General features: G+C 46.5%; 1 protein-coding gene across 5 annotated transcripts in view; it reads left to right on the forward strand.

Moving 5' to 3' along the window:
* Positions 1-9,820, forward strand: part of slc2a5 (solute carrier family 2 member 5) — a 50,386-nt gene extending 40,566 nt beyond the window's left edge. For all 5 annotated transcript variants that reach the window (XM_078425087.1, XM_078425090.1, XM_078425091.1 and 2 more), the window contains 2 exons: positions 5,605-5,732; positions 9,105-9,820. In XM_078425087.1, coding sequence (XP_078281213.1) covers positions 5,605-5,732; positions 9,105-9,335 — 359 coding nt within the window. In that variant the 3' untranslated portion in view covers positions 9,336-9,820. The remainder of the gene's footprint in view (positions 1-5,604; positions 5,733-9,104) is intronic.
* Positions 9,821-13,274: the final 3,454 nt, after the last annotated feature.

Raw genomic sequence — 13,274 nt, forward strand, 5'->3', positions numbered from 1 at the left:
GCACTTTCCACTTTATATTAACCTTAGGGTAGCACAGATAAGTTAGACAGTCAGAATCTTTTTTGCAGGGTGGAAATGTCAAAGACTAGAGGGCAGAGCTTTAAGGTCAGAGTGGGAGGGGTGGGGGGGGGGGGGTAGGTTTTCTTGACACAGAGTGGTGTAGTGGTGGAAGTTTCTGCCAGGGCTGGTGGTGGAAAAAGAAGATTTTTGATGACTTGGAACGTATTTTGACCTCTGGTGCTGTCAATGTGGAGTTTGCACGTTCTCCCCGTCTGACATGCTTAGAATTTTATTGTGTCGGCTAACAGATTTTATGGACTATTGAACACGTTTTTATTTCATATTTTTATTAACTGCAAAAGTTATTATGCTGCCGTACGTATAATGTGTTAAAAAAAAAGGAGATAAATTGTGATAGAATCATGCAGATTCTCTGACACTTTTATCTAACATTTTACCTGTTGCACAGTAGCAATAATAGAGTACCCGGCAAGTTTAAAGGGATTTATTCACAAAATGCTGGAGTAACTCAGCAGGTCAGGCAGCATCTCGGGAGAGAAGGAATGGGTGACGTTTCGGGTCGAGACCCTTCTTCAGACAAAGGGAGCAGGGTTTGTATAAGCATTCTGGACCTTTGTTCTGGCCACAAATCCCCCTCTTGCAGTCAGGATCCCAGTTCATGTTCTGCAATAATAATCAGCCAGATATGAACTGGCAAGATTTCCAATAAATTAGACAATCGATATTTGGAGATTTTTTAGAATATAAAGTGGCGCAGCGGTAGAGTTGCTGCCTTACAGCGCCTTTGACCCAGGTTCAATCCTAACTACGGGCGCTGTCTGCACGGAGTTTGTACGTTCTCCCCGTGGCTGTGTGGGGTGCCCTGGTTTCCTCCCACATTCCTAGGAAGTACAGGTTTGTCGGTTCATTGGCGTTGGTAAAATTGTAAATTGTCCCTAGTGTGTAGTAGGATAGTGCTGGTGTACAATGATCGCTGGTCAGTGCGGACTCGATTGGGCTGAAGGTCTGTTTTCATGTTGTGTCTCTAAAAATAAACCTAAAAACCACAGGAACAGCCACTACTTCACCCCATGATGTCTGTGCTGAACATGATGCCTACTTAAACTAATCCTGTCTGCTGGCATGTGTTCCATACACCTCCATTCCCTGCATATCCATGTGCCTGTCTAAAAACTTCTAAAAAGCCATTGTCAAATCTGCTTCCACCACATTCCAGGAACTCTCTGCGTAAAATAAAAAAAATTCCCCCTCTCTGACCTCGAAGCTCTGCCCTCTAGTTTTTGGCATTTCCACCCTGGGACAAAAGGTTATGACTGTCTCCCCCATGGGTAAAATGAAGTGGAAAGTACATAGAAACATGCTGTGAGAAATGTAAAGTTACCTTCTCCCTGGCCTGGAGTCTTGTATACACTGGAATTTAGAAGGATGAGGGGGGGATCTAATTGAAACATATAAGATAATTAGGGGATTGGACACATTAGAGGCAGGAAACATGTTCCCAATGTTGGGGGTGTCCAAAACAAGGGGCCACAGTTTAAGAATAAGGGGTAGGCCATTTAGAACGGAGATAAGGAAGAACTTTTTCAGTCAGAGAGTGGTGAAGGTGTGGAATTCTCTGCCTCAGAAGGCAGTGGAGGCCAGTTCGTTGGATGCTTTCAAGAGAGAGCTGGATAGAGCTCTTAAGGATAGCGGAGTGAGGGGGTATGGGGAGAAGGCAGGAACGGGATACTGATTGAGAGTGATCAGCCATGATCGCATTGAATGGCGGTGCTGGCTCGAAGGGCTGAATGGCCTACTCCTGCACCTATTGTCTATTGTCTATTGTCTATTGTCTATTGCCAGACTGTGTATGGAAAGCAGACTTCAGATTAGTGAATCCAAAATATTTTCAAACAATCCAGTGGTTTCTTGGCTATGATAGTTTTAGCCCCTTTACTACTGGGGCTGAATACTTGAACTTAACTTCCCCACCTGCAATGGTGGAACAGAAAGGAGAAACAAAGCAGGGAAATGATAAAATCCCTTTCTTAAATACAGAAGAGTTTCCTCAGACACTGGCAATGGAAACAAAAGACAAGGAGATGTTCACCTTCAGAGAAGAAACAAATTGTTGGAGAAACTCAGCAGGTCAAGAAGCATCTGTGGGGGGGGAAAGAGGTGCTGACGTCTTGGGTCACGATCTTGCGTCGGTACTGATAGAGACTGAGAGAGAGTGAAGATAAACTATAGAGAGGATAGGGGGGGGGGAGGGTTAGTCAAGGAGCAACAAGCTATAGGTGGACCATGGAGTAGTGAGAGATGCTGAGTGGAAGGAGCCTTTAAGATGGAAGAATGTCCCAAGGTGTTTCACTGGGGTTTGATCTGACAATATATTGGGTGATGTGACAGAGAAAGGCTGAGAATAAGTTATGGAGAAACAGCAAAAGACACAAAGTACTGGAGTAACACAGCGGGTCAGTCAGGCAGCGTCTCTGGAGAACATGGATTGGTGACCTTTCAGGTCAAGACCCTTGAATCAGTCTGAAGAAGCGCCTCAACCCGAAACGCCACCACTCCATGTTCTCCAGAGACGCTGCCTGACTGACCCGCTGAGTTACTCCACGGCTTTGTGTCTTTTTATTGTCAACCAGCATCTGCTGTCTCCTTGTGTCTTCATTATGGGGCAGCAGGTTTGGGCCTTTGGGTGGGACAGGGATAATCACTGCAGATGAAGGGGGATCCTTCCTTGAGGAAGACCAATTCCTCACAACCCCTCAGCAGCAGTCTAGAGAGGGCCCGAAGCTGGAGTAGGCTTCACTCCTGGGATTAATTGTTCTGGGGTTTCAGGCTGAACCTGTTGTGAGCCATGCGGTGATTGATATCAAGGTGTGGTGTGCGTTGAGTGGTGCCATAGAACACACCTGCTCCACCTCAAACCACCTCCCCCCCCCCTTATCCTGTCAACCCCTGCCTCAGTTCTCCCCAGTCTCCACCACCGACCTCTCTGACCTCTTCACAGGAATAAAAAGTGCCACCTGCTCTCTGGACCCCATCCCCTCCAGCTTTGTCAAGGCCTGCCTTCCTGCTCTCTCTCCACTTATCACTGCAACAATAAACTCCTCCCTGTCCACTGGCATCGTCCCGCCATCCCTCAAAATCGCTGCTGTCACCCCCATTCTGAAAAAACCTGGTCTCAACCCTGACACCCCAAACAACTTCAGACCAATCTCCAACCTACCCTTTCTGTCCAAAGTTTTGGAACGTGCTGTAGCTTCCCAACTCAAATACCACCTCTCTACCAATAACCTGTATGAAACTTTCCAATCCGGATTCCGCTCCAACCACTGTACTGAAACTGCGCTCCTCAAAATCACCAAATGACCTTCTCCTCTCCTCCGACGCTGGCAACCTCAACATCCTCATCCTACTTGACCTCAGCGCCGCCTTTGACACCATAAATCACTCCATTCTCCTCACCCGACTTGAAACCTCCTTTAACATCACCGGCACAGCCCTATCCTGGTTCAAATCTTACCTCTCTGACAGGCACCAGTTCATCTCCATTAACAACTGTAAATCCCCCACCGCTCCCCTCCCCCAAGGTGTCCCCCAAGGCTCAGTCCTTGGCCCCCTCCTCTTCATCCTCTACCTGTTCCCCCTTGGTCAATTAATCCGCCGTCATGGTCTCAACTTCCACTGCTTCGCCGATGATATCCAGCTCCTCATCTCCACCAAGTCAATCTCCACCACCACACACTCTACACTGACAAACTGCATCACTGAAATAAAATCTTGGCTTCAATCAAATTTCCTCAAACTCAACTGCAACAAATCTGAAATCATCATCATTGGTCCAAAAACGCTCACCAAATCCACCCAAAACTTCATCCTCAATATTGATGGTTTCCCAGTATCCACCTCCCATCACATCCGGAATCTTGGAATCATCTTTGATCAAACCCTCTCCTTCGACAAACACATCAAACATATCACAAAGACAGCCTTCTTCCACCTCAAAAACATTGCCCGTCTCCGTCCATGCCTCTCCTCCACAGCTGCAGAAACCCTCATCCACGCCTTCATCACCTCCCGTCTGGACTACTGCAACAACCTCCTCTATGGCGCACCCTCAAAAATCATCAGTAAACTTCAATACATTCAAAACTCCGCTGCCCGTCTGCTCACCCACACCCCGATCCGTGACCATATCACCCCTGTCCTTTACAAACTCCACTGGCTCCCCATCCCCCAGAGAATCCAGTACAAAATCCTCCTCATGACCTACAAAGCCCTCCATAACCTGGCCCCATCCTACCTGACCGACCTCCTCCACAGGCACACTCCCACCTGCACCCTCCGCTCTGCTACTGCAAATCTCCTATCCCCCCACATCCGGACCAAACTCAGATCCTGGGGGGACAGGGCTTTCTCCATCGCTGCTCCCACCCTATGGAACTCACTACCTCAAACCGTCAGAGACTCCTCCACACTCACCACATTCAAAACATCACTGAAGTCTCACCTATTCAGTACTGCCTTCAACCACTGAAGGTCACCTCACCTTCTGTCTCCTTTCTCTGTTCGTTTACTTATTTATCTATTTATTCACTTCCCTATGTTCTCTAAATCCCTGTGAAGCGTCTTTGAGTATATGAAAAGCGCTATATAAATGTAATGTATTATTATTATTATTATTATTATAATGCACCTCCTCCATGCTTACGTGCACCACATTTACAGAGGGGCCAGATCATAGTTACAGACGTACACACTATGTTACTTAATATTTACTGGCATAATGCACCCTATTGTTGTGCTACAGGAGGGAATCTCTAAGCCAAGATGTCCAGACACAAACAAAGGGATAAGGGTAGGAAAAGCATTCTCTATATCTCCTGCTGGTAAGCATAAGACTGGAAGGAGAGCACTACAAAGAACTGCAGGTGCTGGTTTACATCGAAGATAGACACAAAATGCTGGAGTAACTCAGTGGGACAGGCAGCATCTCTGGAGAGAAGGAACGCATGACGTTTCGGGTCGAGACCCTTGTTCAGTCTCGATCCGAAACGTCACCCATTCCTTCTCTGCAGCCTGTCCCGCTGAGTTACTCCAGCATTTTGCGTCTAACTACATCAGGACATATTGAGAAGATGCTGAAAAATAGGAAAGACACTCCAAAACACACTCTGATTAAAAGATGCGCCATGGAAACAAGTTCTTCAGCCCACCGAGACCACACTGGCCATCGGTCACCTGTTCACACTAGTTCTACATTATCCCACTCTTACATCCATGTCCAACGCATTGGGGGCAATTTTACAGAGGGCCAATTAACCTAGAGACCCGCATGTCTTTGGGATGTAGGAGGAAACCGGAGCACCAGAGGAAACCCACCAGGTCACAAGGAGAACGTGCAAACTCCACGCAGACAGCGAATGTGGTCAGAATTGAATCTGGGTTTCTGGCGATGTGAGGCAGCAGCTCCACCAGCTGTGCCACCACACCGCCCCGACATCTAACGTGGATCGGTGTCATTTTGGAGGGACTTTGCTGGATTCCAAACATTGTTATTAATTCCGCTTTTCCTGTTTTTCTCCCTGTCAGGCCCGATTCCTTACGTGATAACAACAGAGCTATTCCGGCAGTCCTCCAGACCCGCTGCCTTCATGGTGGCAGGATCCGTGCACTGGCTGTCCAACTTCCTCGTTGGACTCATCTTCCCATTTCTCGAGGTGGATTTAATTTAAGCTTCGAGTTTTTTTTAATGGTTAAACATACTCCTCCACAACCTGTACTATGATGGAATCGACCTGTCGGCACTCCAAGGAAACACACAAAATGCTCGAGTAACTCAGCAGGTCAGGCAGCGCCCCTGGAGAACATGGATAGGTGATGTTTCACTCAAAATGTTCTCCAGGGATGCTGCCTGATCCATTGAGCTACTCCAGCATTTTGTGTCTTTCCTCGGTAAACCAGCAACTGGAGTTCCTTGTTTTTACGTTTTGTCTGCACTCCAATTTCATTGGGGTAGCAACTATAGAGAAAGTCAGGCTGTGGGGTCCGAGATTTTGGAAGTGGATCAGTGGCCAGTGTGGATGAATCAAGGAGCAGTGAATGAGCACCTGAAACCTACTCAATTAGATCACTAAATGATCTAATTGGGCCACACCTTTGCTTTTAAATTCTAACTGAGATTGTTGAGTCACTCACAGGGAAAGGGAGAAAGGGAGAAAGGGAGAAAGGGAGAAAGGGAGAAAGGGAGACTGGGAGACTTCCATTGCAGAACTCACAGCTTTATCTTTTGAGTGAGGCTTGTATTCACTGGAGTTTAGAAGGATGAGAGGGGATCTTATAGAGACATATAAAAGGATTAGACAAGCTAGATGCAGGAAAAATGTACCCAATGTTGGGGGAGTCCAGAACCAGGGGACAGTCTAAGAATAAAGTGGGGGGTGAGAAGAATTTTTTTCACCCAGAGAGTTGTGAAAAGAGAGTTAGATAGAGCTCTAGGGCCTAGTGGAATCAAGGGATATGGGGAGCAGGCAGGCATAGGTTACTGATTGTGGATGATCAGCCATGATGACAGTGAATGGTGGTGCTGACTCGAAGGGCCAAATGGCCTCCTCCTGCACCTATTTTCTATGTCTATGTTTTCTATGTAATTAGCCTACAAACTGTACGTCTTTGGAGTGTGGGAGGAAACCAGATATCTTGAAGTAAACCCGCTTGGTCACGGGGAGAACGTACAGACTCCATACAGACAGCACCCGTAGTTGGGATCAAACCCAGGTTACTGGCGCTGTAAGGCAGAAACTCTACCGCTGCGCCACCATGTTGCCCTTGGTGAGGGAGTTGACCAGAATAATACTTGGCCTCCAAGAGTTAAATTAGGGAGGGTGATTAGACATACTTGACTTGTGTTTCCTGGAATATAGAGAGTTCTATGATTCTGAGACTGTAATGTAATTTGATTGAAGTTCTGAAACTGTTTAAGAGTCGGAACAATGTTGGTTGGTAAACATGGGACTTGGAGACAAAGTCTTAAATGTAATTCCAGGCTTTTCAAGTAGAAACACCTAGAGGTGCTCTTGCACTCTGAAGAAGGTAGCAAATTGAAACACTCTTCCACAACTAGGAATTGATGCTGGGCCGGCCATTAATAAATCAATTGATCGATTTTTATTAACTAAGGATGTTGAGAGATATTGTGGAAAAGGTAGGTTTTTGAGGTTTGGGCATAGGTTATTCAAAGTGATACAGAACAGAAACAGGCCCTTTGGCCCAACTTGCCCCTGACAACCAAGATGCTCCATCTACACTTGTCCCATCTGCCTGCGTTTGAACCATACCCCTCTAAGCTTTTCCTATCCATATATCTGTCCATGATCTCATTGTATGGCAGGAAGGTATTTCATGATGATACTTGGACTCGAACCATCCACCCTCTGACTCAAGAGGTGGGCAATGTTCCACGAAGTAAATGGTTCACTCACATTGGCTGGGCTAGCCAGATGATCTCTGACTATTCATGTCAAAGTGTGGAACATTTCCCACTGGGAGTGACATACAACGTGAAGAATGTCTAGTGGTTTTGAGGGAATGTTTTCCATCCAAATGTTTTCCCAAATTCATCTGAACGAACAGCTTTGGAAAGGTTCCTGCCACATACACTAGGAGTAACTCTGCTTTTGGTTCCAGGGATGGATCTAACTTTATGCTCCATTTTTGTTGAATTTCACATCAGTTTCAGTTTAGTTTACTGTCACGTGTACCGAGGTACAGTGAAAAGCTTTTGTTGCGTTCTAACCAGTCAGCGGAAAGACAACGCATGATTACAATCGAGCCATTTACAGTGTACAGATACTTGATAAGGGAATAATGTCTAGTGCAAGGTAAAGCCAGCAAAGTCCGATCAAGGTCGCAGATGAGGTAGATAGTAGTTCAGGTCTGTTCTCTGGTTGTGGTCGGATGATTCCATTGCCTGATAACAGCTGAGAAGAAACTATCCCTGAAACTGGAGGTGTACGTTTTCACACTTCTGTACCTTTTGCCTGATGGGAGAGGGGAGAAGAGGGAGTGGCCAAGGTGTGGCTCGACATTGATGACTCCAAAAGCACTCATTTGGAAAACTTCACCTATTCTGAAGCACTAAGAATCCATTGAGAACAAAATGCATCAAAGTAGTGCATTTAAACAACATAGTTTGTGTCAATTGTTTGCACTTTGTGGAAGTCTTTCAGCAACAAGAGGTTCCCAAATAATCACTTTTTTCCTCCCAGAGGCAAAACCAGGCAGATGTTGGGAAATCCTGGATAAAAATGGGCAATGCTGGAAGTATTCAGCTGTTCAGGCAGCATCGGGGGAGGGGAGAAAGAGCATTAATAGCTCAGGTCAAAAACTCTTCATCAGAACTGTGAAAAGTTGGAAATGAAATGCGTCTTGGGTTGCAGGAAGGTGGTGCGACTAGTAGAGCTGTTGCTTCATAGCTCCAAGGACCAGGGTTCAATCTTGACTGTGTGGAGTTTTCATGTTGTCCCTTCAACCGTGTGGGTTTCCTTCGGACGCTCTGGTTTGCAGACGCACATTCCAAATATATGCAGGTGGGTTGGCTTCTTCACATTGCCCCCAATGTGTGGGTGAGTGGTAGAATCTGGGGAGAAGTTGATGAGCATGTCGGAGGAATAAGATGGGATTAATGTAGGACTGGTGTAAATGCGCACTTGATGGCTGGCAGGGTGGATGGATGGGCCTGTTTTTTTCTGATGAATTACTGATCTATGCCACATGAATGGGGCAAGGGGCAGGAAGAACCAAAGGAAAGGTAAGTGACAGGAGAGACTGAGTAATGCAAAAAATGGTGGTGGTGTTAGCTGGGTTCCCTGAGGCTAGCTTGAGTTTCACTTGAGTGGAATTCGGATGCAAATTTTATATTGATAGGCAACTGGAATTTCAGGGTCACTTTGCAAACCACACACAAGTGTTCTGCAAAAGTAAATTCCCATTGTGTTCCCTATCGTTTTGATAATGTTAGAGGGCCCTGTCAGCATCAATGATACAAGCTTATCGTCCTTGTCTAATTGTTTTGTTTCACTAACTTCTTTCAGAAAGGGCTCGGTGAGTACTGCTTCATCATTTTTGGGTTCGTCTGCCTGGCGACCTTAGCTTACATCTACATTTTTATCCCCGAAACGAAGAACAAAACTTTCCAGGAGATCAGTCAGATTATGGCCAAGAAGAACAAAATGGAAATAAAAGTGGAAAATGACCCGCTGGATCCGAGTGGGAGGGAGAACGATCAGGGAGGACCGGCGGTGGAGAAGAGCACAATGCTCTAACCCCCTCTCGCTGCCTTCTCTGGGATGGAAATGTTTGGTGCGGCGTTATCTCGAAACGTTAACATTTGTAGGAGTCTCCTAGTCCTGGTCGAACAATAGTACTGATGAATTTAGAATAAATGGATTAGTTATTGTCATGGCTGGAAGAATTCCAATTCTTAAACCACCCCCCCCCCCCCCCCCCCCCCCCCGCCTCCCCGACTGAAATAAATTCCTTAAAGCCACAGTGGCGCAGCGGGTAGTGCTGCTGCCTCACAGCACCAGAGTCCCGGGTTCGATCTTCACCTCTGGTCCTGTCTGTGTGGCATTTGCTCGTTCTTCCTGTGACCGCACAGGTTTCCTCCGGGCGCCCTGATTCACTCCCATATCCCAAAGACGTGCGGGTTTGTAGGTTCATTGGCCCTCTGTAAAATTGCCCCGAGTGGATGAGAGAGTGGGTTAACGTAGAACTAGTGGGAACAGTTGATCAATGGCCGGCGTGGACTCTGAGGGCCAAAGTGCTTGTTTCCGCGCTGTATCATTAAACTAAATGATATTTAATTAAAACTAAATTAATATCACGAGCTAAACTTCTGGGAATGTTTTACTGGTGTTTATTGGTGCAATGGGGTTGGTCGTGTGACACACAACTTATGGTCAAGGAGAAAGCACATGGAGTCAACTTACTCAGAAACAGAATGACTGGAAACTCCCAAAAAGCTTTACTCTAAAAGGAAAATGTAGTGACTGGAGGAGGATTATTGCATACAAACTAAATCATCCCCAGCCCTAGTAGAGTTGTAATCAGACTCGGGTGGGGGGGGGAGGCACAAGGAACTGCAGATGCTAGAATCCTGAGTAAAAGTCAAAATGCTAGAATAACTCAGCGCATGAGGCAGCTTCCGTGGAGTCAAGTCAAGTCAAGTTTATTTGTCACATACACATACAAGATGTGCAATGAAATGAAAGTGGCAACGCCTGCGGATTGTGCTAAAACTACAAAACAGAATAGAAATTTTTGTTTTAACACAAAAAATTAATTAATACAGTAAATTAAATTAGTCCCTGCTGATAAGAGAGTTAACAGTCCTGATGGCCTGTGGGAAGAAACTCCGCCTCATCCTCTCTGTTTTCACAGCGTGACAGCGGAGACGTTTGCCTGACCGTAGCAGCTGGAACAGTCCGTTGCTGGGGTGGTAGGGGTCCCCCATAATGTTGCTGGCTCTGGATCTGCACCTCCTGATGTATAGGTCCTGCAGGGGGGCGAGTGTAGTTCCCATGGTGCGTTCAGCCGAACGCACTACTCTCCGCAGAGCCTTCCTGTCCTGGGCAGAGCTGTTCCTAAACCAGAATGTGATGTTGCCGGACAAGATGCTTTCTACAGCCCCAGAGTAGAAGCACTGAAGGATCTTCAGAGAGACTCTGAATTTCCTCAACTGTCTGAGGTGGTAAAGGCGCTGCCTTGCCTTACTCACCAGTGCGGCAATGTGTGTTGTCCATGTCAGATCCTCTGTGATGTGGATTCCCAGGTATTTAAAGCTGCTCACCCTATCCACAGTAATCCCATTTATCTCCAAGTTCATATCCGGAGGAATGAACAGACAGTGTTTCACATTGGGAGGGGGGGGGGGGGGGGGGGGAGGATACAAAGTACTGGAGTAACTCAGCAGGACAGGCAGCACCCCTGGAGATCAGACTGAAGAAGAGTCCTGACCCGAAAAGTCACTTGTGCCTTCCTTCCACAGATGCTGCCGGACTGGTTGAATCCCAACACTTTATCTTTTACTGAATTAGGATGGAGGAGGATCTCCAATAAGCATAGTGCTGCAGATGAGTAAAAATCTGAAATAAAAACCGAAAATGGTGGAAATATCCCACGGGTCGGGCAGCGTCTGTGGGTGGAGAAGATGATCGGGCTGACGACCTTTGATCTGAGCTGGCAAAGAAGACTTCAGGTTCCATGGAAGCGGGATGGAGAAGGGGAGTCGAGATGGGACGGTGCCCGGAGAGAGACTAACTGTTGCATTGGTGATGGTGTTGCCAGCAGACGGCAGGGCACTGATGATGTAAAACTGGGTTCTGATGAATGGTCATCGACGTGAAAGGCTTGGATTGAGTGGATGTGGAGAGGGCATTTCCACTCGTGGGAGAGTCGAGGACCAGAGGTCATAGCCTCACAATTAAAGGACCTTCCTTGAGGAAGGAGATGAGGAGGAATTTCTTTAGTCAGAGGGTGGTGAATCTGTGGAATTCATATCATATCATCATATCATATATATACAGCCGGAAACAGGCCTTTTCGGCCCTCCAAGTCCGTGCCGCCCAGTGATCCCCGCACATTAACACTATCCTACACCCACTAGGGACAATTTTTACATTTACCCAGCCAATTAACCTACATACCTGTACGTCTTTGGAGTGTGGGAGGAAACCGAAGATCTCGGAGAAAACCCACGCAGGTCACGGGGAGAACGTACAAACTCCTTACAGTGCAGCACCCGTAGTCAGGATCGAACCTGAGTCTCCGGCGCTGCATTCGCTGTAAAGCAGCAACTCTACCGCTGCGCTACCGTGCCGCAGAACTGCTGTGGAGGCCAAGTCAATGGATATCTTTAAGGAAAAGATAGATAGATGGATTCTTGATGAGTACCGGTGTTAGGGGTTATGGGGAGAAGGCAAGAGAATGGCGGCAATTCTTCTATATATATAGGCCCCTCTTTTGTAGATAAGGACGCCAGATATTTTAAAAAGTATCATATTTGTTCCTTAAATTATAAGTAATTTTTTCAAGTGGGATACAGTTAGAAATTTCATTATTCCAAAGGTCCATACTTAAATAGGAATCAGATTACCAAGTAACTGCGATAGTTTTTTTGGCTACTGCTAATGCAATTTTTATAAATTTTATAAATTCTTTCTGATATTTATTCATTTTAAGTTGTGGTCTTATTCCTTCAACATCACCCAATAACAAAAATCTGACGCACTTCACTTCAAGATAGTAACTCACGACCAACTACGAGGAAGAGGAGAGATTGTGAAATATTATTGACCTTGCCTACATTTCTCACATCCTGGTACACAGTGCACGGTGGCGCAGCGGTAGAGTTGCTGCCTTACAGCGAATGCAGCGCCAGAGACTCGGGTTCAATCCTGACTACGGGCGCCGTCTGTACGGAGTTTGTACGTTCTCCCCGTGACCTGCTTGGGTCTTCTCCGAGATCTTCGGTTTCCACCCACACTCCAAAGACGTACAGGTTTGTAGGTTAATTGGCTGGGCAAATGTAAAAATTGTCCCTAGTGGGTGTAGGATAGTGTTAGTGAGCGGGGATCGCTGGGCGGCGCGGACCCGGTGGGCCGAAGGGCCTGTTTCTGCGCTGTATCTCTAAATCTAAAAAAAATAATCTAAAATAGGATTAGGAGGGAGAGATAGATCAGCCATGATTGAATGGCAGAGTAGACTTGATGGGATGAATGGCCTAATTCTGCTCCTATCACTTATGCACTTATGAATGAACACATTGGCAAAGTTGCTGGAGCAACAGCCAGAACTCTGAACTCAGTATTTGGAGATAAGAGTTCAAATCCTGCGGTCAATTGGGAGTTTATATTTGGGTCATTAAATACAACTTTAAAAGATCATGTGTATCATCAGCAGTGGAGGCCACAAGATGGTTGCAAAGACCCAGCTGCTGCACTGGTATTCCTGAGAACAGGCCCTTCAGCCCACTGAGTCCGCACCGACCAGCGATCCCCGCACTGTAACACGAGTTCCTCCAGCACTTTGTATTTTGCTTAAATTTCCAGCATCTGCAGTTTCTTGTGTCTTCATTGTTTATGGATGGATGTCCACAACCCACCTCCGATTGGGATCCAGATGCAACTCCTGATCTACAAGAGGACTAATGGATATTTGACGTCCTCCCTCGACAGCTACTCAATGGTGCCACAAAAGGACCT

Source organism: Rhinoraja longicauda, chromosome 30, assembly GCF_053455715.1.
Source record: "Rhinoraja longicauda isolate Sanriku21f chromosome 30, sRhiLon1.1, whole genome shotgun sequence".
In the NCBI taxonomy this organism is placed as follows: Eukaryota; Metazoa; Chordata; class Chondrichthyes; order Rajiformes; family Arhynchobatidae; genus Rhinoraja; species Rhinoraja longicauda.